This window comes from Dermacentor variabilis, chromosome 1 (genome assembly GCF_050947875.1).
Source record: "Dermacentor variabilis isolate Ectoservices chromosome 1, ASM5094787v1, whole genome shotgun sequence".
NCBI classification, from domain to species: Eukaryota; Metazoa; Arthropoda; class Arachnida; order Ixodida; family Ixodidae; genus Dermacentor; species Dermacentor variabilis.
In genome coordinates, this window is record NC_134568.1 from 119162197 (window position 1) to 119187583 (window position 25387).

The window sequence follows — 25387 nt, forward strand, 5'->3', positions numbered from 1 at the left end:
GAAATACCAATGGAAATACTTTCGTGTGCCGTCCCTAGGTCCCTAGAGAAGCAGTGCAAGTAGTTTGCGCAACAACCGCGCAGCGAAACTAGCGAAACCCAGCGATTTGTATGTGGTGAAAAGTACAGGTTACTCAAGTTCTGTGCGTTTACCTGTCTCGGATCAGGAGAAAAAAAGTAAATATATTTTGTGCTTATGGAATCCCTTTTAGAAGACGTTATGAAGGGCCGTTGCAAAGCGCAGCCCGACTACTACGAGATACTTGGGTGCGACGAAATCTCTTCGGTACGTTGTCTCGCAGCATTTCTCTAAACATTTGCGCCATTGTGCCATCATTCTGTGGTGACTAAGTACCTTTAGCGACCTTAGAGTTCACGTTACTGCTACGTAGTACTGATACATCTGTAAAGGCTGTCAACAGCTTTCAATCGATAAGCCGCGCAAGGTCGTCGAGAGATCAACAAGTGGCTGATAGGAACTTCTTTAGCCTCTTTCCTTTCGCTTTATCTAGCTCATATGTCTGCTCGAATTGATGCTTGCGTTTGAAGGCGGTGGCAGCATGCGCGCCAACTCGAATTAATAACAATTTTTGTTTTTATTGTGTGGACTGGCTGTAAAGAACATGGCAAAAAAAAAAAAAATCAAAATGTGAACGTGCACAGTCGACGTTTGAACACAGACAGTTCATGAACAGAAAAGCGATGCGTGAAATGTGCCAGCATATATTTGAAAAATCGGTACGCATTTCGGCCAGGGTATGTTGCCTTAGAACAGCGAAAAGGTGTGAAAGGGACGTTGGAGACGTGTTTACGATTCTCTGGCCTGCGTGCATAAATAAAGGTACAGGCGCTCTCAGAATAATTCGGAACGCAACACACGCGGCAGCTCGCCGACGGAGCGCGCCCGTCGATAAAGTAGTACCATGGTCTGCGCGTGCGCGGTCTCCCTAGCGAGCAAGGCTGGCTCCCTAGTGCATCTAGTTTGGGTTGCGTTGCTCCAAAACGGTAGCCCTAGGTGCCCCTTAACGTTTTGTCAAGGGGGTTGGGCCGATGGTGTCCGTGACAAGCTCTGTCTGCGCATGCACTCGCGTTGGAGCATAAGCGCTCGTGTCTGCATGGTCGGGTGCTTGGGCGCCTTTGTTTTTCATTTTTCATGTGGGCCGTATTTATCATTTGCTCAAAATATTTATGGTAGGTGACCGTGACTAGCGCTGGCAAAGGGCGGCGTTTGCGTCTGATGCAAACGTGATGATATCGGCGGCTCGATTGATAAAGAGATACGAACATATTTAAACAATGACAGTTACGCGAATTCCGCCCTATTACAATCGAGGCAACATGCCGAAAAAAGTGCCGATGAATGTGCGGAGAAATATAATTCAGCTCAGTTCACAAGATATACCTCAACGTGAGATATGCCGCCTCACAGGAAAGTCTATAAGTGCGGTCAACCGAATAATCCAAGCATACAGGGATGAAGATGGCCGTCTCAAAGATGCAGCACGATCGGGACGACACCGATGCATGTTGCAAGAGTCCGACCTTCTGATTGTTGCTGCAGCCGTTGCCGATCCTTTTTAGAGCGCCCGCCAGATCAAGACAGCCCTCAACCTGCAAGCCAGTGAGGAAACAATTAGAAGGCGCATGCGAGAGGCTGGTCTTCGTGGATTTGTCGCGGCACAAAAGCCACACATTACGGAGTGCCAAAAACGCCGGCGCCTTGAGTTTGGCAGGGCATATGAGCGCTGGACGACTGTGAAGAATGGAAGGAAGTCATACTGTCAGATGAATCGACATCTTCATCTAGATGGGATTAAGAGCGCCGGGTATGGAGACCATACAACTGCAGGTATTTTCCTTTTCATTCTGATCTTTTAAGCACAAATTTTTCGGACGCGCAAGAGGTCTTTCATCTGAAAAGACCATTATCCATTGCCTCCTTTTCGTGTAGATATGAGCCTGAGTATGTTTCCGAGATCTACAACAGCGGCCACTCTGCCCTCAACGTTTGGGGAGCAATTAGCAAAGAGGGCCTCGGTCCGATAATCCGGCTGTCCCCATTGTTCACAGCTGAAGTTTACAGCGAAATTCAGGACTTCCACTTATTGCCATACGCTCTTGACGGGCCATTTAAAGATGGCTGCTACTTGTTCCAACAAGGCCTGAGCCGGTGCACATGGCCAGAGCCGTGGAAAAACTTCTTGAAAATGTGGTGTTCGCGTTCTTTACTTGCCTCCGAAAGGTGCAGACTTCAATGTTATGAACGCGTGGGGCACGATGAAGGCAAGTTTATCCAAGCTGAATCTTGGAGGGGCAAGTGCCGACGAGCTCTGGCTCGCCATAACGCGCGAGTGGAAGGGCTTTGGTGAGAGGAGGGACTTCGTAGATGCGCTCTGAGAGTCAATTCCACGCTGCCTACAAGCTGCGCTTCGCGTGGACATCGCGAGATGTTGAAAGCAGAACATGCCAACCGCTTTAGACGAAACAAAGTTACGTTTCGATTCTTTTTGTTTTCTGTGGAAAAAATGAACCCAGTGTTCTTCCTGTTATTTATATTTTCTATGTTCTCCTTACTATATTTTTTTCATTCAGCTCACACAGCCTACCTTTAATTATCATTGTATATCCCCTCTGAGCAAAAGAAAATGAGTGTGAAAATGAATATCTACACCAACAAACGCCGACACGCGACCAATACGTAAGAATACTCGCTTCCAATGATCCAGTTTCCGCGATTGATTGGCGCACAATATATGCGAACCACGTAATGTGGTGCGCCAATAAATGACTGGAGTCGTGAAGAGTTCATTAAAGTGCCCTTCGAATGGATGGATGGATGGATAAAACTTTACTGGATCTATTTAAATGTGGTTGGGCCCCTAGACGTCCGGGAGCCCCCTGGCGGACATCTCTAGGCAAGCACGGTCCACCAGCCAGAGCTGGTCATGCGAGAAAGTGGCCTGAAGAGCGGCCTCCCACGAGGAAAAGGAATGAGGTGGCCTCCTGTGCATGAAACTGGCCTTGAGGAACGTGCCGCGTTATTTCATTTTGTAAACTCTTTTATTGCCACTATCGCAGACACACCCTTTAAGAGGGGTCATGTATAAGTGGAAATTGTCCTCGTTTTACGAAGCCATTAGTACCACGGAGTGGGAGATAATTTAATAAGAACTAATACTTCGCAGGACAGGCTAACACGGTTGAAAAAATAGGGAAGCGAGGTCGTTGTAGCCAAGCCGCCTCACTAGCACGTAATCACGTAAAGCATTGCTATTATCTCCCACACGGGATGCAGACCATGGCGAGAATACGTTGCACGGCGTCCACAAGCCTTTATTTACAGATTATGGTGCATGCTGCGCTACAGACATTTATTCGCCCAGCCCCCCCTGCACAATGCTAAAGGGCACCTAGCGCTACCTTTTTGGAGCAAGACAACGCCAATCTAGAAACACTAGGGAGCGAAACTTGCTCGCTAGGAAGACTGCGCATGCGCAGACCTTGCCTGTATTTATCCGCCGGCGCGCTCCGCCGACGAGCAGCTGCGTGTCCGGCGTTCCGAATTATTCTGGGGGCACCTGTACATCTAGCTACCAATTAACGTCCGGATGCAATTGACTGTCATATGTATACGTTCAGTTTGCTGCATTAATTGTGAATGTAGTAATTTGTTCTAGCGAACTGGAACTGCATATTTAAGAAGGGCTAGACGTTAGAAATATATATATATATATATGCATACGGCAACTTATGAGGTACACCCCTGTTTGCTTTTGTAATCTTGTGAAAACAGTCAAACATTTAAGTTTGCTGGTGGTAAATTAAGGGTAAAGCTTTTCCTATATCTACACTTGTCATGCTTTGTAAATTTAGGCATCCACAACAGCCATAAAAGAAACAATTTGTAAGATGACAAGTAAAACAATGTAATAGCTTTGCTTGAATGTAGAGGGTGTGCAAAATTGTTTACATTGATCAGGAATTGGCCTAATTCAGAGTATTTTCGCCTCATTGCAGGATGAACAACTCCTCTGTGAGTACAAGGTAAAAGCGCTTAAATTCCACCCAGACAAGAACCCAGGCGACCCTGAAGCAGGTACACATTTATTATCTGGAGGCAAATGATATGCCTGCAGAATAGATTAGTAAAATTTTGTATAGTGCCACGGAAATACAGTGTGCCCCACAGTTTGCTTTCATTACATTTCCATTTCGTTTGCTGTCACTTGATAAGAGCATGTGTGCTGGTGGCTCTGTGACTGAATCTCCAAGCAAGTCTTGAAATCAAACACTGCAACCTGTGATCACAGTATATTTTGAAAGTGACTTGGCTAGTTAGAATTTGGCCCATTGGTATTGTGTTACAGCACATTGTGAGAGGGATGTGACAGTAATCAAGTACAAAATTGCAAAGAAGGGCCGGGATAATGTAAAATATTTTTCTTTTTCATGCTTTGTCGTAGGCCCAGCAAATGCTCTGCTCGCGTTATCACCAGGCTTGGCCAGTTGTGAGTGGTGGATATTAAGAAAGGAATAGAATTCAGCAAAAGGAATTGCCACATTATACCGTTGAAAGTTTCAGCAAGCTGCATGTTGTATTTTATGAACAAATGATGTTTTTTTAAGAGCAGGAGCATGCATGCTGGGCAATAGTGAGGGTGCCCTCTTTTGCTTTATAGCCTTTTGCTTTGTTGTTATTATTTTATTGTGTATATATATGTCTCCTTAGCAATAAACTCTACGCCGCATGGAAGTTATCACTTGTACTAGTTGCTTCTCCTGTCTAGTTTTGTGCTATTACATGGAACTGTACGCGTGGTTGCTTGTTGGAAGCAGCGACTGCATTTTGAAATTTCAGGTGGCTAGAAAATACAATTCTTATGCAGCTTTTGCTGTCTAGTTTGGGCAAGCAGAGTAAGTTTGTGCATCATGTCACATGAAGCATTGCTTTTATGATTATATATAATCTAACAGATAGTGAAACACCTTAACGAAGTTGCATAACTGAAATATAGACAGCCACAAAAACTATCAAAGCAGCACTGCTGCTGCTGCCATACGAGCATGAGGCCTTCACTATGGGATGGTTAGGTACAATTAATGTTCAAGACAACAATTTTAGGTGATGTAAACCATGATAATACCAGACTGACGCATTTTTGCATGTGGAAATTTGCCATGCAGTAGCAAGCCAGCACAGTGAGTCCCACTGAGCACTCAGAGCAGTTGATCTTGTCACTGCTGTGCTAATAAACCCCTTCCCCCTTCTGCCTTTTTTTACACTCATACGTACGCAGAAAAAGAGAAAAATGCAAACTAGTAGTATTCTGCAGATATGTGGTGAAGTTGGCAAGTTGGCACCATGCCGATGCCTAGGCACATGAATTGCATGAACACTGTGGTTAAACTTAATTACAGTTCATTGGCCATGAAAGTTGATCAGATAGGCGTGCTGGGCTAAACTTGGCTCTACATCACTGTTCTCAAAGAAGCTCACATTATATTTTGCTTGTTATCAATTAATCATCATCATCACTATCATCATGAGTCTATTTTATGCCCACTGCAGAACGAAGGTCTCTTCCTGCAATCTTCAATTACCCCTGTCCTACGCCAACCGATTCCAACTAGCACATGTGAATTTCTTAATTTCATCACCCTACCTGGTCTTCTCCTGTCCTCGACTGTGCTTTCCTTCTCTTGGCACCCATTCTGTAACCCTAATGGTCCACCGGTTATCTAACCTGCGTATTACATGATTTGCCCAGCTCCATTTTTTTCCTAATGTCGGTTAGAATATTGGCTATACCCATTTGCTCTCTGATCCAAGCCGCTTTCTTTCTGTCTCTCAACGTTATGCCTAGCATTCCTCGTTCCATCACCCTTTGTGCAGTCCTTGTTTTTGAGCTTATGAGAATGAATGTAATGTGCCGACTGCAGGTACTGAGAAGGTGCCAGACTAGCAGATGCTACGGTTAAGTGTTTTACTCGCTCCTTCCAAATCGGCCCTTCATGCGCATACTGCCAAATTTTTATTTTTTTTATTTATTTAACCATACTGCAGGCCAATTCTTTGGCCCTAGCAGGAGGGGCATTTTCGGAATGACAAACAGTAAACAGCAATCAACTCGAAAACAAGCAAAAGGGGCAAAGTAACAACACTAACACCATGGAGAAGCAATTTTCAATTAAAAAAAAAAAAAGAAAAATTGCAGTGCGCAAAGGTTTTGTGAAACTGAAACAAGTAAATCATTTCTGCAGAAGCCCACAACGTGGAGAAATTAGTTCATGAAAGGGAAAATTGTTGTCCACCTGACTGTACCATGAAGCTACAAAAAAAAAAAAAAAAAACATACAGGTTTCTCAGAAAGTTTTTCAGTTGAAAAAAAAAATAGAAAACATCCCAGACCATGACAAATTTTTCTTCAACTGCGAACCTTTCTGAGAAACCCATGTGAGGTTTCTTTATAACTTCTTGGATGACAATTTTTCCCATTCTTGAATGAAACTGTAATACAAAATTGCTTTGCTATACCTTTCTGTGAAAAGATGTGCAGTCTTGTATGAAAGCCTGCTAATAGAATTTTTTAAAAACTTTTAGAAATAAATTTCTAAACAAAATTAAGGTTCAACTGTATTTGTAGCTGGTGGTTCAGTGAAAGTGCACCTCTGTCTCTTTGCAACCAGCCCAGCAATTCCAGAACATTCAAGAAGCACGTGATGTCCTGTTAGACCCTGAAAAACGAAAAAAATATGACAAGTGGAGAAAGTCGGGCCTCAGCATGCCATTTCAGCAGTATGTCAACCTTAATGTTACGGTATGTTTTTGTCTGTTGTCTATATTGTTGTAACTACCTGATTGGTCTAATTAGATTATCTCTATAGCTGGAATGTTGAATTGGATATGTTGTGTTTACTTTCTGCTTCCACTTGCCACAAAGTATGGAAAAAATTGTGTTTAACAAGCTTTGTAGGAAATGTTCCGACAAAAGTGACTGTGCAGCCCTTGACTGTTTTCTCTAAAATGGGTGACCCCCATTTTCTTGAATTATCAATTGAGTGTCTTTTAAACATACACATTTCAAATTGTAACCTCTACATTTTATGACTAGAAATAATTTTTCTTGATAAGATCAAGGAACCAAGTAGTTCAGTCATTACCAAGATTAGTCATGGTCTGCTCTTTCGTGCTTTTTGCTGTGCAACCACTGCAAAATAATCAGCACTGTTCACATGTTCCTTTTGCAACCTTGCTGCATTGCACATTTATCAAAAGATGTACAACATTGAGAAAACATTAGCCAACTACAATATTTACATGAAGAGGGCTTTGATTTAAATACCTACATACGCTGCAGGGCAAGCTGTTTGAATGTTCGGGGTGTTTCTACGAAGACATTAAGTAATATTTAAGACTAGCCATTCTGAAATAAATGGGCATTTCCGTCAGAGGTGGCGACCACGGAGTGATGAGTGATACATAGTAGTTAGCTGCAAATTAAAAAAAAAATCCATGAATTGTGTTTGAAACCTTTAGTTTCAGTAGCGCTCATCGTAATTGGGAAATTGAAGCAAGCTGTCCATACAAGTGATACAGTAAACTCTCAGTTGTACGAACGTCGGTTTATCGAATATTTCAGAATAACAAACTTTTTAAAAATCCCCGGCAGCTTTCCTATAGATTCTATGCAAAAATGTTTCACTTAAACGAATTTCAAAACAGTCAATATTTCAGTTTAACGAACTCGTTCAGAGGACCAAGGCTTATTTTTACGATCAGAACCGATGCCCGCCCTCATCAAACCACCGCTCTAGCGGTAATGTAACGTCGCTGGCGCTACAGCGCCCCTGGGGCAAAGCGGCGTCGCGGAAAACGAACGGAAATGAGTCATGGCCTCCGAGATTGCCCGCACAAAACGAGCAAGCATGTAATCTCGGAGGCCATAAACAAAGTAACATCGCTGGTGCTTACAACGCCACCAGAGCAAAGCGGCGATCTGTCACATCACAAACCATGTGGTGTGTTTTTTTTTCTGACTGGCTAGCCGTGTCATTGTCGTCGTCTTTTTCTTTCGAAGAAGAGGCGAAGAAGACGAAGAAGAGGCAATTGTCGAGCCAGTTTCAAGCCCTATAACTCTAGCTGAGGTTGTAGGGTACATTGGAAAGTTGACAGACTTCGTGTCTCAACAGCAAGCTGTGCCAGAAGAAGTGTACAAAAACATTGACTCTTTGGACAGTTTTGTTACTTCCTGTGCTTTAAAAGTACAAGTGCAGAAGAAGATTACAGATTTTTTTTCTAAGTGAGAAAGGCAGCATTATAACTGTTATGAACCTTGTACTTGTTGATATGTACAAATTCCATTTCACACATTTCTAACACTATGGATGCCATTTCTTTTGCTCCATGAATTGCACTTCATACTTTTGACTCTGTATGCCATGTCTTATGTTGGTCTAGTGAATATTCAGTTTAGTGAACTTTCAGTTAAGTGAATTATTTCCTTCGGTCCCTTGAAGTTCACTCAAGTGAGAGTTCACTGTGTTAACTTTTGTATCTGGAAAATTGCACTTACCCATGGAACTGTGTTATGACAAATTTTGGCTGTCAGAGCATGTGAAACTGAAACTGGGACGCTGCAGCAAGTGCAAAGCCATCCTCTTGAGGCGATGTTCTGCTTATGTCACCCAGCAGCGGGCAGCCAGTGCGCTGCGGCTCCTTGCTCCTAGCTGTTGCAGCCCACCGGCTGCCCACTGCTGGGTGACGCAAGCTGAATGTTGCCTCGAGGAGCGCGGCTTTGAGCTCACTGCAGCCTCCCAGTTTTGGTTTCGCGCACTGTGATAGCTGAAACTGGCTGTTCCACAATTCCGTGGATAATCACATTTTTCTAGATCCAAAAGTTGATGCAGCTTGTATGGAGAGCTCACTACAATTTCCCAGTTACGATAAGCCTACTGAAATTAAGATTCAAAGTTAATTAATGTTTTTTGTTAATTAGCAACTAATTACAATGCATAACCATCACTCCATGGTGGCCACCACTGATGGCATGTCACCGAAGAAACCATCTTTTCATTTCAAAATGTTTTTTTTTATATAGTACTTAAAGTATTCCTAGAAACACCCGGTATATACAGTGTGTTTATCGATTACAAAATTTTAAAAACCCAACTGTGATATGCACTGCAGTTCAATTTATTAACCAGAATGCTTTCAGAGACAGACATAATTTGCAAAAAAAATAAAGGGATATTTGAATAATTAACAAATATTTGCTAATGAACTTTTAAACTAATTACGTCACACCACATATTGCAATTTGCAAATTGTAGCCAGTGACCTAACTCATATAGGAATGAATTCTAAGGATGACACCAGTTTCGAGGTATACATTCCCAAAGTATGCAACGAAATCATTGGTGTTCCAGTAACTGTACAGCTTCAGTGCATAAAAGGGCATTTTGTTGAAAAAGGAAGTGGAGCAACAGTGCATTTTTACAGCAAGTTTGACGGTGCTTATCTCAAAGCTGGTGCTAGTTTCAGAATTTGTTCCAAATAGATGTGCCTTGTGAAATTACTGGGTTCAATTTGTGTCTTGCAATATGTGCACTTATGCAATTAGTGAAATTTTGTTAAGTATTCAGTTATGTGTACTGATTTCCAGTGTAAGTAACTTATACCTCTTCTGGTTTACCAGCTCAGTAAAGATTTGTGCTAAATGCCACAGGCAATCTTTAAAAATTTCGTTAATGTTGAACTAAAATACAGTAAAACCTCATTAAACCGTACCCGCTTAAACAGTCGTTTCGTTTTAAAAGTAGTAAAGTCAAATCCCGGACTCAGCGGCCATTGAACATAATGTGTTTTTGGTATCCGCATAAACCGTACCAGCTTTTCGCGTACACGTCGGTTAACATGTAGTGTTTCCACTTTTCGTCGTGCAAGCACGGCGGTGCGTCGTATTCATCGGGCGGCCCTGCAGAACAACAAGCCTCATAGATCGGAACAACAGCCTCCAAGTGCCCTGTGCATTTGCGCGTAAAGCCACATCAACATCAACATCATTTTGGCGCCGTGCCAGAGAGCATTGTCCCAGGCATGTGGTCCCAGGGGTGAATCTCCGCATGGCTGCCATTGGCTGTTTTCGAGCAGATGCTCTTTCGACGCTATTGCCAAGGCCCCCTCCAGTTATGGCCCTAACAGGAGGGCGATGCTCTAGCAAAATGGCGGCGCACGATTGTTTACGTTGTCATGGCAGCAGGAACAGCAGCTGCGTGGCGCCTCCTCCCCCTAACGTTTTTTTTTATTTTTGTTTTTATTATGCCGACCCGCTCCACTCCCTTTCCCCCATGCCGCGCACGCCACTTACTTTTCTTTTGTTTTTGCCTGTACGCAGCGCGTTCTGTATTATTTTTTTTTCTTATCATGTGCGTGCTACGACGCACCACAAGCCAGCTCGCAAGCAATCCCTGTGCGCGGCACAGCGCGTGCATTGGCATTGCTTGCGAGCTGGCTCATGGTGCACCGTGGGCTATGTGATGGCACGCACGCAGTCTTGCCCATAATTATAATTATACCAGCATGTGCCGAGACATAAAAAAAATTCTTCTTCCAATACAACACATCTTTGGTCTCACTTTATTGACTTCGTTTCCGAAAACAAAGATTTTTCTTATAACGTGGTGGTGATGCATGTTCAAAAAATGAACAAAAGTGCAAGGGAAACGGATTTTCTGCTCCGCCCTCCTCATAGATGGCACCAATTACATCTGCCACCGAAGCCAGGGAGCTTCCCAGGCCGGGCATTGTGGCGTCGTGCAAGCGGGGACTCATGTCATGCCGAAGGTCGGATAAAAAAGACGCCGGGTGTTCAGGATAGAAGAAAAATTAGAAATCATTCGTGCTATTGAATGTGACACGAAGAAGTCGGCGCTGGCACGCGACAGGGATCTGCTGTTGACTACGGTGTGTGGCATTTGGAACGCGACGAAGTTGCTCGGCAGCGCTGCTGCGACCGCGAAGAGATATCGGCTACGAGGTTCAACTTTTCACCATCGTTGCCGAAATGTAGACTAGCGACAGTGATGAGGATGACACGAAAAGCGACAGCACGGGCGATTCAGGCCCGACAGTGGCAGAAGCTGCACGTTACGTCAGCCTCATGAATGCAATCGTTGCTACGAGAACAGCACCCCGCAATGAAAAAGGTGCCCCGCGACTTCTGCAGCTTTACCGCATGCGTGCACGGAGAATACATAACGCCAATGAGGAATCTGCCATGCGAGTGTTTGCCGAGAAGAGGGGGCTGGCTGAAAAACTGGCACGCAGCTTCAGTAAGTTTGAGGCCGCTGTCGTCGCTGATAGGCCGCGGCAGCATCAAACGAAAATAACACTTTTGTCACGCGAAGTGAATAAATACTGCATGTTTTTTCCTCTTTCATTGCACTCTCTCTGAGTTCTGTGTTCTGTTTTTGACTGGTAAGTGGGTGCAATCTCATGCTATTTCGGTTAAACAGTACTACCGCTTAGTACATACTTTTTCCGAGCTCCGGCCAACTACAGTTTAACGAGGTTTCACTATACTGTATATATATATATATATACACAAACACAGGTTGTCCCACATAACTTGAGCCAAAGTTTTAAAAATGAAAGGCACTCCGGATGCGATTTGAACTGAATGCATAATGTTGGCACTGGCCTAGAGTTACTCAGGCTATTTTTTTATTTTTCTCTTAACTAACGGATTAGTTATGTTTAATTAATCAATTGTTTAAGTATTGGCTGCAGACTTGAAGTGTGGTACGCAAATTTGTAGAGCACCTTGAGAAACTTCTCAATAAATTGTTTCCAACACAATATATCTCACATAGCTCTTTTTTCTGTGCTCCAAAGAAAGCCCGCAAAACGAAAAAAATACCACGTGACGGGGCGCTTGCGCACCGTTACTGTGCTGCTCTCAAGCTTGCGATGCATGAACTAGGTCGGCTGCAGCGAGACTGGCCCGCCACAGGGCGTTATGACTGGTGTAGGTATCGGGGCATGCAGCTCGTATCGCATGACGGTGCAAATTCATGCTGCTGGCTGAGCATTGCCGAAGCAATAAAGCATCTAAGGCCATGAAAAAGAAAAAATGAAAGCAGCATTTTGATTCTGCTTGAAAGAAGGAAAGGGCGAAGTGCGTGGGAACGATGGAAGGCGATGATGGTTGCTACAATTTTGCCTTTATACACAAATGACCTTTAAGTAGTTTTCGAATTGAACGATGATGCTACAACTTTAAACCTTAGGGCTCGAATAACAGCGCATAAATCACACGGGAACAAAACTAATGGTAATAAAAACCTTGGCTATATTCAAAGAAGATTACGCATGTCCTCTTAGGCGATGACTCTTTTCGCACTGGCCTACACTTGGCTTCACACTTGTGCACCGTGACCGACGCATCAGTCCCTGAGAGTGTGTGCCCGCAGGTTGTTCCAGTTTATCGGATGTAGATCATACCTTATGCACCTCGTTTGAACCAATCCCAGCGAACTGCAATATATCCAGTGCTCCTCAGGCGCTTGTATCCCTGCATGTTCTCCACAGCAACACTATTTGGCTGTGACCAACGTTGAGCAGCAGATATGGCTTACTCCAGTGAGGAAAGAGCGGATATGGTTTTGGCTCTAGGTGCATTATGTGGACATAGAAGGCGCGCAGTTGAGCTATTTCAATGCTGGCATCCAGGTACACGTCCGAGCTCAATGATGATTGTGCATGCATATGAAACGCTGAGACAGACTGGGACTTTTACGAAGAAACAACATAAATCTTCAATCCTGGGCGAGGACGTGGAGACAGATATTCTGTCAAAGTTCTCTTCAGACCCACGTGCAAGCGTTCGTAGTGTGGGTGCTGAAGCTGGAGTGTCAAAGTCTTCAGCAAGAGCACTTAAAGTGACTATTAAACAATTTTGACGATTTTGTGCAAACGTACTGAGTCGTTAGAGTAGGTCCTTCTGATGATTAATTGACGCATCTAGGTGATCCGCATAAAGCGTGTAATTTATTATAAGGTTTTAAAAATTTACGTCGCTGCCGATTGCAGCAGACTGCTCAGCCGAATTTTCAGCCGCTCCTACACATTTGACGTAAATTGCCCTAATGACATCAGTAGGGCGAGCTATCCAATTGGCTGCCCAGGGCGCGTCATCAATAATTTTTCCAACTTTATGGTAAACAAATATTGTTCGTAATAGTTGGAATGTTAGTTAATTTGTTTCTATAAAAAGAAAGTAACAGAAAGAGAAGGCACAAGAACGATTTCTCAGTACAGTTAAGCACTTCCGGCACACAGCAAGTGTTGTCTGCTTGTGTTACAATGTGCTCCGTCTTGACGAGAGCTCCGTGGTCAGTGTCGGTCTGTCTTTTCGTGAGCACCATGAATCGCTTTTGTTGCATTGTGGGCTGCAAATGTAGCGACTGGCATTATGTCAAGCTGCGACATCGTGTCCTTCGGCAAAGCAGCAGACTAGCGGAGTGGCTGCAGCGCATCTGACTATCGGTATCCGATCAGCGCCAGGATTTGCATGTTTGCGGCTGCCACTTTACACCGGTGGATTACTACCACAATAGTGTTTCGCGAGTCCGGTATTCGGGTAAACGCAAGCGAGGGGACAGGGCCCGGCCGCTTCACTGTGCCATTTCACAAGATGAGCAGAAGCGCAAATGTGAATGATATGGATGATGCAGTCACCTGGTGGCACAGAGCTCAACCAAACACAGTAGCAGTAACGAAGTGTATTCTTCACTACTGGTGTAAATTTTTTGCAGGAGCCTAATCATTAACATGCAATTTTTGTAAATGTTTAAAATGTTTTACACTTAGTTAGAACAATATTAGTTCTTTGTTTGGCTGGTTAAGCTCTGTGCCAAGAGGTGGCTGAACTGTGCAGATCGATCATGCCGCTGACGTACACCTATGCTAATAAAGTTGCTTCATTGGCTTGAGTTTATGCCTCCACCCATTCGTTGAAATGCCCAGCTCGCCTGCGGTTACCGGAATACCAGACACGTTCGGCGCTGCGACAGAATACTCGCAACGCACGATGCTTCGATAGCTCTTGCTTGGGGTCGACTGCCAAGCAGCTCGTGGAGAGGTTAAAGAGGCTTTGCGCGCTTGCTCCTAGACAACCGGAAGTAGACGACGCGACGTGCCATCATGACGCAGTGCCAGTGAAGGCGGAGCTTAGCCCTGATCACTTGGCGAACGAGTTGAGGAGAAAATGCATGACTATGGATGAGGGTAACTTGCAATCGTCTGTAGCTCTCTTAATATGAGACACTTCATGCAAATTGTGGTGCAAATGACTAACTTTAGCTGTACCCTACATGTCTACAAAATTTGTCTGAACCGTTTCAGGGGCCCTTTAAGAATAGGCAACTTCATCTGTACCACGTGCAGTTGCACCAGATGTTGGAGCCCCGTGATTTCCAAAATCGAAAGTACTTTACAAACTGGATTATAATCAAGAAGAAAGAGGACCTAGGTTTTGTCAACAAAATACTGTGGACCGATGAAGCTACCTTCTCACGTAATGCCCAAGTGAACATCCACAATTCTTACTATTGGAGCGACGAAAAGCCCCACTGGGTTTTGAAGATACATCACCAATATCAGTGGTTGGTTAATGTGTGGTGTGGAATTTATGGTGGCACTATCATTGGCCCAGTGTTTTTTGATAGCACGCTTACAGGTGCAAGATATATCGACATCCTTGATGGAGCGCTTGAGGATTTTCTTTGCGAAGTTCCATTGGCTAGGATCATGGATATTTGGTACCAGCATGACGGTGCTCCCGTGCACGGCAGCAGCAAAGCTTGCAAATGGCTGCATGAAGTATTCCCGCAGCAGTGGATTGGATGGCATGGGCCCATTGTTTGGCCGACACAGTCACCAGATTTAACTTCCCTCGATTTCTTTTTCTGGGGCTACATCAAGGATCAAGTATACCGGACACCAACCACAGTATCAGAGAACCTAAAAGAAAAAATAAGACAAGTCTGCAACTCCATCCGTGATACCATGATCAAGAACGCCTCGGAAAATGTGCCTATGAGATGCCAAATGTGCATGGCAGCAGATGGTGACCTCTTTGAACACACATTATAATCAAAGGGCACTTTTTGGATTGAAGGTCACTGGAAAATAATTATGGCCCAAATGCCGCCTCCCCACTCAACCCCATTATATTCCGTCGTCAGGCTGCCAACTCTTGCCCATTTCAAGCATAAAAAAAATAAAGCTATGTTCTTGTTCTCTTTCGTCGCCTTAGACGCCTTATCGCTTCGGCACTGCTCGGCCAGCAGCACGCATTTGCGCCATCATGCGATAAAAGCCGCATGCCCCAATACCTACACCAGTCATAACACCCTGTCGCGGGCCAGTCTCGCTGCAGCCGACCTTGTTCATGCATTGCACGCTTGAGGGTCACAGGGCACTTGCGCACAGTAACAGTGCGCAAGTGCCCTGTCACCGTGGTATTTTTTAATATTTCGCGGGCTTTCTTTGGAATGCGGAAAAAAGAACCACGTGAGATGTAACGTGTTGGAAACAATTTATTGAGAGGTTTCTCAAGGTGCTCTACAACATTGCGTATCACACTTTGGGTCTGTAGCCAATACTTAAACAGTTGATTAATTAAGTATAACTAATTTGTTAAGTTAGTTAGTTAAGGGGAAAATAAAAATTAGCCCGAGTAACTCTAGGCCAGTGCCAACATTATGCATTCAGTTCAACTTGCGTCTGGAGTGCCTTTCATTTTTAAAACTTTGGCTCAAGTTATGTGGGACAACCTGTATATTAAAACCCTTAGTTATGCTGCTCAACTGACAATTACTTGCACATATATTTTGTTCATTCATCCCATGTTTTTGTTAATTGAGAAATTAAATTGCTGCACTGTGAATTGCCTTCAATAGCTGCAAAGCTCTAAATCTGTAAGGCTAATTAAAAAAAAAGTAATGAAACGTGATGAATGAATTGCCTCTTCTCACGTTATTCATGAAAGAATTTTACTTACTTTTTGGTGGACAGGTTGTATCATGTCAGGTTAGGAGAAAGAGGTGAGATGGTGCACCAGCCTGTGCTAAAAATATGTGGGAAGATTTTTATACCACTTTACAGATTGCTGTTCCAAGACTAATTCATTACAGTAGGTGTACAAGCCTTTGTAAAACCAAGGTTTTGTTGATCTGCTCTTGGTGTTACATGTGGCTCATAGTAATCATTGTATGCATTCATCATTGAACTTAAAGTTCTCCTCAAGTGTTTCTTTGATTTTTTTTTAGATGGTGCTGATTATGATTCAGATCAGTTTTAATGCATTTATTATTGACAAACTAATGAGAAAATTTACTGTAACCGTATTTTTGTCCATTCTTTTTGCTTATCTTGCTTTTTTGTTTGTTTTTATTCTTGTAAATAAACTACTGGTATTTTCTTCACATGCATTTCTTTATGTTACTGTGAGATAAGCTAAACCTTGTTATTATTTGTAATGAATTATGTATTTTGCTTTGTTAACGTTCATTTCCTGTTGCTTGTATAATACCTTATTATATGCTACTGTTGCTTTGAGATGTCAATTATCATAACTATTCTTGTACAGGAGGTCCTGATACAGTCTCTGACTATGGGACCTCCTCCTGCATACTAAACACTTGTAATTTGACCCAACTTCTAACAATAAATTCTGATTCTGATTCTAATGTTGTGTGATGACAGACGTAAAAGGAGTTGTGCGCTCTGTAGTTATTCAGTTGAAAACTTTCAGCATACACGTTAGTTAAAAGTTCCTCTGATTCGAAATTTTGGTATACCCTTACCCATTTCACCAGTCATCTGCCGTGGTGGTGTAGTGACCATGGCATTGTGCTGCTAAGCCTGAGGGCGCTGGATAAAGTCCTGGCCGCCACGACCACATATCGATGGGGACGAAACGCAAAAACACCCATGTACCACGCATTGGGTGCACATTAAAGAACCTCGGGTGGTCGAAATTAATCTGGAGTACCCCACTATGGCATGCCTCATAGTCATGTCATGGTTTTGGCATGTAAAACCCTCAATTTAATTTTTAATTTTGCCGCTCTACCAGTGTGAAATATTGCAGCCAATACCAAGCACTCGCAGCATGCATGTAGAGAAAACATGCATACACGGTAGCCTGTTTTCATTAAAATTGGTAGCACTCTTACCATGGTTACAGCACAGTTTCCTACAAAAATCACTGGAAGGAACTCTGGTGCTATAGAGTCCTACAATGCCTACAGGAGCTGCAAGTATGGCGGATCAGCCAACATAGGAATGATGGCCAGTACATGAATTTCCCCCAGCTTCTGGCTTCAAACGGCTTTGTGGCTTTGCAATAAATTGATTGTTTTGAACAACATATTGCATTATAAATGCAACTATTCTCACATATCATTCATGTGCACAGAGACTAATTGCCTTGCTGCATTTAGAAAACTATGAGTACTTGAAAATTTAGAAAAATAATGCGCAATAAATCATGTCATAAGAATGATTGAAACTACAAGCATGAAGTATTAGACAAATCCATCAACTAACCATAACTCCCGTGGTAGCTGAATGATTGCAGTGCGTGAGTTCCCTCTAGTGATTTTTGTAGGAAACTGTGGGTTGTAAACAAGCAAGTATAGCGAGCCCATAGGTTAGTTAAAGCAGAAACAAAAGTGGTCCTTTTTAGCAGTTCAAATGAACCTAGACTAAACACTGACAAAATGAGGCTGGGGTCCATGCTCCAAGTTGCTGCAGAAACGCCACTGGATTCTCTGGCATGTCCATCTCTTTCAAGTGCCGACCTCCAACTATGGTCTGTTATGTTACACATGCACTGCATGCTCTCCCTTAGTCAATAAGCCCCCCCAATTCGGTAGGCTTACCGTCAGAATGTCTCCACCAATGTGTTCAGGAAGGGCTACAGAATAATGGCAAGCTAGGAGAGTTGGTGCTGGTTCCTTTTGTAAAAGGCACATAGAATGAAAGACAAAGTAATGATGGAAGACAGGGCGCTTGTGCTGACTACAACTGAGCATCTACTGAAACATGCAAGCGAGTATACAGCAGTAATATCAGAAAAAACTGTGTGCAAGTGTCACCTGGATGTCACTCCTTGCTTCCTCCCTCTTTGGAAAATGGATAAAAATTGTAAAAACATGACTTAATTTAGGTATATCTTCACATGACTAACAGCTTAAATTCACTCTGATGCATCACTACAGAGACATGGCTGACCTCCTCTACTGTGTGCATGCTATAAAGCTCTGTGGATTTTTTTGTGTGGTTGAAATTAACCTGGAACTTCTAAATCTATTTATGTTGGAACCTACAGAAGTCATCAGTGTACCATACAAGCTACTATCTATTCAAGTTGGAGTGAATTGGTCACTTTTATGATTAAATGTTTTGTAGCATAGTCACTTGCCCACACATGCTGGTACAAGTGTGTGTAAATATCGCTATTAAAGAAAAAGTCAAATCTATAGGTGTACATATTTGTTAGAACAAATTGTATAAAAGAAAAGATGCAGTTGAGCATACTTATTGAACTTTTATGCTTCATTGATTGCATGAATGCTACAATGCTTAAGGTGATACTTTTACACCCTTTAAAATTACTGTTTTGCTTGAATATTTTTGTCAGTCTCTACACTGGGTTACCAAAAAGACTAAGGAGCCAATGCTGATGGATTGCTGTCATCAGGCACCTATGCAAGTTTGTAAGTAGCATTATTTGATATATTGTGTTGTGTGGCACTACTGATTTATATTGCCAAACTGACTGCAGCCATGTTGTGCTCAGTCTGCCATGTGTGCAGACAAGTTCATCTTGGTGATATGCATTTCCCAGTACTGTAATACTAGCTTTAACATTTTGCCATGTCACAGCAGTTGTGCAAAATGCACTGCAACAAACAATTTTTTGGAAATCTACTTTGTTTGGGAGCAAAATCGGCTTGTTTTATTGCTTATGGGCACGTTTTAAAGGCATTTTTATACTGGCACATCTTGTTTCCTGTCAAATTTACCGTTGTGGAGTCTTTTAAACACTTTTGTTACCATACAGTGCATAATGACTCGTGAGCATAGTTTTTTATCTACACATATGGTAAAACTAAGTGAAACATCAAATACTGTTTCATTAGTTGAGGTTTCATGTACTCGTGAAATATACAAAAAGGTGCAGGGACTAATTTAATCATGGGTACTGTCAGCTTAGCTGTAATATGAACATTCTCACTTTAAAGGGACACTGAAGAAAAAACAAAATAAATTATGAGTGATGAAGTTGAGAACCTTACTTTTATAAATTTCACGGCAATAGGTAGAACAGTAAGTGTATGTTAAACTTCCATTTATTGAATTTCCTGCTGAAACTACAGTGCCACTATGTCTGTGTGAAGTCTTAGATTTCAAAGTACCATCTCATATTTGGGTGGTTGTGGCTTAGTAAACATTTTTGAAGGTTGCCTAGTTCAGTCTTTGGCTCTTTTAGACCACTATGTAGTCCATCTGTACTGATCAGAAATTAACTATGGGCTCGATCAGACGCTGTCAGAATTCATGAATCATGTCTGGCTGTGTGGGAACTTCGCCCATATAATTGTTAGCATCATCCATATTTCATTTTTGTGTCTTTTCTGGCTTATTCAGACTCCTCTCATGGTAAGAGTGGCTTATTTGGTATTGTAGAAGGCTAAGTTACTAATGCAGCTCAGATATTTGTCTTTTTAGTTTCCCTTTAACATCATCATCATGATAATTTATTTTGCTCTTAAAGGCCCTTTATAGGGCAATAAATAAAGAGGGGGGGGGGGAGAACCAATGACGAAAAGGACATGTCATAAAATGAATGTAATGACCAGCAGAACAGCAGCCATTTTTCAGATATAGAATATGAAGTGAGTACAACCAAAAAGAACATTTTCACCAATGAAATTGTGAGTTGTAACAAGTATTGGGAAAAACAGACAGAAACAGACATTGCATAGTGGGGGAGGAGGAAAAAAGGGAAACAGAAAAATGTAAAAAAAAACGAGAACAGTGATTAACAGTAATTAGCAGATTGACAGTCAATGACAAAATTAAGTGCAAAGCAAGTACAATTAAGAACAAAATTATAATTATCTTCACTTGTCAGTGTACGTGTCAATAGCAGTATAGTAACAAAAGTTGAACACAAGACATACAAGGTCTGAACAAAATGTTTTGTTTTAAGGATCAAACAAAAAGTGCTGTTAAAGACTCCTTAAATTTTGCTGGACTACTCTCAAGAACAGCAGTTTTAAGCCGGTAAAAATATTTGTACAATCACTTCTATAGTTACTAGTTAACCATGATACGTACTACCATTGAATAGTAGTTAGGAAATGCCTCTTAACAGCCCATGATGATGGCATTCTAATGCTTCATTGAGAATTTTATAACATGCTGCTTTAAAAGGGTCCTGAACGCCCCTTCGGGCTTCGTGAAAAGGCATAGCCTGCAGATAGCATACGCTGATGTGAACACCTCAGCAAAGTTTTGTAGTCGTACGCAGTGCATGGAGCTAGCTAGCGGAATGCAAAGTCGCCTTTCTCTCAGATGCTTTCTTTTCAACAGAAGCCTGCTCCTCACTGTTTTCTGGATGCTTTGTTTCATAGTGTAGTGGATTCCCATATGCGGTTGCTATTGGCCAGCAGCTGACATCAATCGAGAAGGGTGCTTGATCAGTGTGCTTCTTCCTACTGTTACTGTGTATATTTATTGACGAAGTTTAATAAACAGGCTGAAGTAAGCAAAAATCTGCTTTCGAATTTCAATAATAATTACGTACTTCCTGAAGAAGCTCAGTGTCGTCTGCTCATGCTTGGCCGTGGCTGCCTGTGTAGCAATTAAGCTTTGGCTACCCTGCTTATCAGTGTCGTAGCCATCGAGTTTTGCTAATTTTGACTAGTTTTGAACGCTCAACTAGGCTTGAACCCCGCAAAACTTAAGGCCAGACCACACACACCACATGCATGATTGTCAGCGTGCGCTAACTCCTGGCTGCTCCTGTTTAGACGCCTTGGCAGACTTATTGATAACACATGCAAGTTGGAGGTGGCTATTATTCATCGGTCAAGCTGGTGAAGGACAAAGCCAGTCTGCACCACATAGCATAGTCCAGACGAGCATATGAGCACAAGCATGCACTCAAGCCCTGTCGTTCACAAAGCAAGTGCTTTGTGTACGACATTTGCAAATGTATTGACAAAATTTCTCACCATATTGGAGCTGCTTATTTGACTGTTGCACATGAGAAAAATCTCCCAAATACATAACTGTAGTTTAGATCTGATTCTAAACAGCATCATATAAAACAGCTAGAGCAAAGGTAGCAACATACTTTTGCTTTAACATTTATTGACAGTCTATTTCAGTTATCGGTCTCTGTCACGAGTGCCAGCATGTGAAGTGAAAGATGCGCGCCTGGACACCCAAGGAGACATTTTATTGTGCCTTCGGCCACAAGATAGTGCTCCGTGCTTGTGTATGTGGAAGATCTTTAACCCTGTCTCTGTTTTGGACGAGCTGGGTTCGTTCATGCGTTTCTGGTAAAAACTTCGAAGGATGAGCTATGCTCGTTGATGGTACTTTTCACTTTCTGGCAATGCCATGGCCGAGCTGGTTTCGTCTTAGTGCTGGTGGATGGTAGCACACAATTTGTGGGGCAGCGCAAGCAGGAGTGAGTTTATCTTGGCAGAGAAAGTAAAAGAAGCTGGCAACTGGCGCTTTTAAAGATGGTTCCATAGGAAGCTCAAGCTTTGTTGGATTCTTTGTGAAAAAGAAAAGCTGACTTCAGCAATGAATTGAGCTATTTCAAAGATGAAGTGTACTGCTCTTTGAGTGAAGAAGACACAGTGATCTTTGATGCAGTAAGCTCGTGTTCCAAGAGCAGTGCTTCTGGAAATTTTGACGTCACAAGACAGCAGTGCAAATTCGACGTAAACAAAGCCCCTGCATGCCCGCTTCACTTCCAATTTTTGGCGTCCCTAGTTTAGATGTTTCATGTGGAGGATACTGGTGACCCAGTGGAGTAGGACTTCCAAGTGTACTCTGTAGGCGAACATCAATTTCATGTTCTCTTTTTGTACCTACCACATGGTATATGGTATAGTGCTCTAAAGCTTCAGTATTGCAATAATGGGTGAGATTGTCATTAAGTAAACACTTAAGATGTCTGCAATGTTTATCATAAGAAATTATGCCGTAATGGAGTGAATTGGCCACTTTTGTAATTAAATGTTTTGTAGCATAGTCACTTGCCAATTTGGACATTTTTTGTAAAAATTTGTGATAATAGTGTGGCATGGAATGGGTTATACTTGTTCATTCGTTTCTCTATTTTGATGTATGCTACAGGCCTTGAGTAGCAACTACTGGTACTGGGTTTGAGAAACATGGGGCCTAGACAGTGCATTAACTGATAAAAAATAAGAGAAGTGTAGATCAGAAAGAGAACATGTCAGAGTAGTACATTTTTTTCCATCTTTTATTGATACTTGTGCAACATGTACTTCTTTGTGTACTGCAGGTGTGGATGATTCAAGTGATGCTTTATCAAGTTGGAGGAGCAAGGAACCTGCTGATGAATTGCTGAGAAAATTCAGAAATTATGAGATCTGATTTATCCTGAAGATTAATTGCTGCTTTGATGCAGTAAAGGTCACATTATGTGCTGTGAATGTAAATATATGTCATATTAAAAAAGTGACCGTGTCAGAATTTAATGAAAATAGCTGCAAGTCTCAATTCACTTTGCTCGACACCACACCACCTACTGCAGCTTGAACACAGACACCTAACGCAGGTTGACAATGATGGTTGTTCTGAGTTCAGGTTGACTAACATTTATTTCTCAGTGGTTGTATATATACTATCTTTTGCATGTAGTTAGCTGATGAAACTCTCAATTGCTGTCTATATTCAAAAATAAATTTTATATCACCATAAACAGGGGTTTTAATCCTTGGAAAACTGCGAACTCGAAACTGCGAAACTGAGTGGTACAAGACAATGTTCCCAATGAAGCTAGGCTCAGTTGTCTTCCGAGGAATCTTAGTAAACTCACTGGAGAATTCTTTGCTGTCTTCGCGATCATGTATGGACCCTTAAATTGGCACTTGTAGCCACTGAGTACTTCCTTTCTTGATGATTAAATTAATGGGTTCAATTGCAGGCAACCTACAATAACACCCATTTTCTGTAATTCCTCTTTTGTCATATATATATATATATATATATATATATATATATATATATATATATACTTTGTTGTTTGGCTGTCATCTGAAGAGTAATGCGACCATGATGATTGCTCACTAGTGACCTGCTGGGAGCCAAGGGTCTCTTCCATGTGCAGAGTATGGACTGCAACCCAAGCCATTTGTGTTGTAGGTCACTGTGGCTTGGGTTGCACCAGTGACCTGCCAGAGAAATAAGAGTATACAACACATTTTTAGGTCGAGAATCCACCATTTTGCGAGTGTGTCGGCTCCTGGGTGGTATGGTGTCCAAAAAATTTTAATACGTCTGATACCTCTTGTTCTGCCTATATTTTGCTGCGTAATGCATGTTTTTTATCAAAGACCAAAATTTGTTTTCTTTAACAGATCTCGTTCCACGAGGGGCAATCCCAATTGGCATCCTATCTTTTTGCTTTTAGTTTTTACCATACTTATAGTACTATCCTCAGTATAAGAAAAACCTACGTCTTTTGCACTCCTTTCCCCTTCTTTTTACTTAAGTGAAGCTGAGGTTGATCGCTTCAAGTATTGCCTTATGTAGGAATGACAATTTCTTTTACATTGAGTGTGTGGCATTGAGTGTGGCTTTGGACGTTTGACATGGGTGGCAAGTACAGACATACTTTTACACTTGTATTGTTTCTTCCCATGTAAAATGCTAGTTTATCATTCTAAACGTCGTCCAAAATTCAGCATGCCCACCTGATTTGAGGCTGTCATAGTAGAGATACAAAATTCTTGGTTGGCATGTCTCTGGTACGTAGAACTTCTTGCTGTGTGGTTGTATTTCCTCTATGCCTTCCCAGATATCGTTGGCACACAGTTTTTTGCTATCTGGTGCTGATAAAAGGTGTCTTGACAGTCTTTGGGAGCTTGTTGCCAGGTCGATGTGCCACTTGAATGTGAATTACCACAATTCTCTGATCCACCTTGCAATTCTGCCTTTGAGTTGCAAGTGATTCATAAGTTGAGTGAAAGCCTGGTGGTCACTAAAAATGTTGAATTATCAACCTTCAAGTTATGTTCTGAAATACCTGATGGCCATCACCGCCATGAGAACATTCTGTTTCCTATTTATTATAGCATAGTTTTCTTATGGTTCTGCAAGGGTGCTTGAATAATAACCTGTAGCCTTGAACTGGTGCCCTAGTGACTGTCGTCACGCAGGTGAAGGACTGCTCCCATTTATGTAGAGTGATGTGTCTATGCAGAAGTCAAAAGGCTTCTTAAGCCACAAGACCACTCAGCTCAAAGGTGAACAGTTTCTCTTTCACCTATGCTACCCTTCCCACAGGTGCTTTTTCTTCCTTGCTGTGCACTTCTCTAAAAGCCACACGGACACTAGGCGAGTACCATGTGTAGTGTTGGCACTCTTGTTTGAAAATACTATCAACTTTTGTTTATCAGTACTCCATGCTTTTTGGCTACATACTGATGATGCTGCACGCACAATGCAAAACAAGTTACATGAGGTGAAATCAGTTAATTGCACATGACAACCAAGTGAGACAATGAGGAAGAGTGGGCATGTGACTACATGGCCGCTCAGTTGCTAGTGTGCCAACTGACAGATGAGAAGATGCTCTCGTGTATGCACCAAGTGACAGCGTTTATCCTGGTGAAGTCACATTCATGACCCTGTTAGCATCACATGTGAAGAAGGGAGCAGAAAAGCCTGGAGAGGAGCACTCTATTGTTTCTATAACTATCTGGGGTGGTTCAGGAGCCGTTAAATGCCAGGGGTATTAAGACAGTCAGAAGATACGACTTTGTCAATCAAGCTCTTTAGAAGTTTGCTCGTAATCTTCACTCTACACAAATGGAACACTTATCAAGACAGACGGAAGATAAGACTTTGTCAAGCTCTGTACGATTTTGCTCATAATCTTCTATCCATACGAATGGAGCATGTTTCTTTGTCAGAGATGTCCTTGTTGAGTAAGGTATGAAGGCCTCGGAAGTGCTGGGAAAGCAAGGAAAACTCAAAGAATCCAAGGCTTAGAAGCAAAATTTTCAATAACTTTACAAACCTGGCTTTGGTACTTTTTGTGACA

At 42.3% G+C, this 25387-nt stretch overlaps 1 protein-coding gene across 2 annotated transcripts; it reads left to right on the forward strand.

The window, feature by feature from the left end:
- The first annotated feature begins 35 nt into the window (after positions 1 to 35).
- Positions 36 to 22823, forward strand: LOC142583728 (dnaJ homolog subfamily C member 12-like). Of its 2 annotated transcripts, none has more exons than XM_075694216.1 (5): positions 36 to 285; positions 4017 to 4095; positions 6687 to 6817; positions 18710 to 18785; positions 22622 to 22823. In XM_075694216.1, exons 1-5 carry the CDS (start codon positions 196 to 198, stop codon positions 22711 to 22713), a joined length of 468 nt encoding a protein of 155 aa, XP_075550331.1. In that variant the 5' UTR covers positions 36 to 195; the 3' UTR covers positions 22714 to 22823. The 2 variants fall into 2 exon arrangements, with proteins under 2 accessions (XP_075550331.1, XP_075550333.1); XM_075694218.1 differs by having other exon boundaries at positions 18710 to 18781.
- Positions 22824 to 25387: the final 2564 nt, after the last annotated feature.

Excerpts from the sequence above, each read along its gene's own strand:
- LOC142583728 (XM_075694216.1), top strand. The coding sequence starts at position 196 with ATGGAATCCCTTTTAGAAGACGTTATGAAGGGCCGTTGCAAAGCGCAG. Across the intron at positions 286-4,016 it reads GGTGCGACGAAATCTCTTCG|GATGAACAACTCCTCTGTGA; the intron begins GTACGTTGTCTC and ends GCCTCATTGCAG. Across the intron at positions 4,096-6,686 it reads CCCAGGCGACCCTGAAGCAG|CCCAGCAATTCCAGAACATT; the intron begins GTACACATTTAT and ends CTTTGCAACCAG.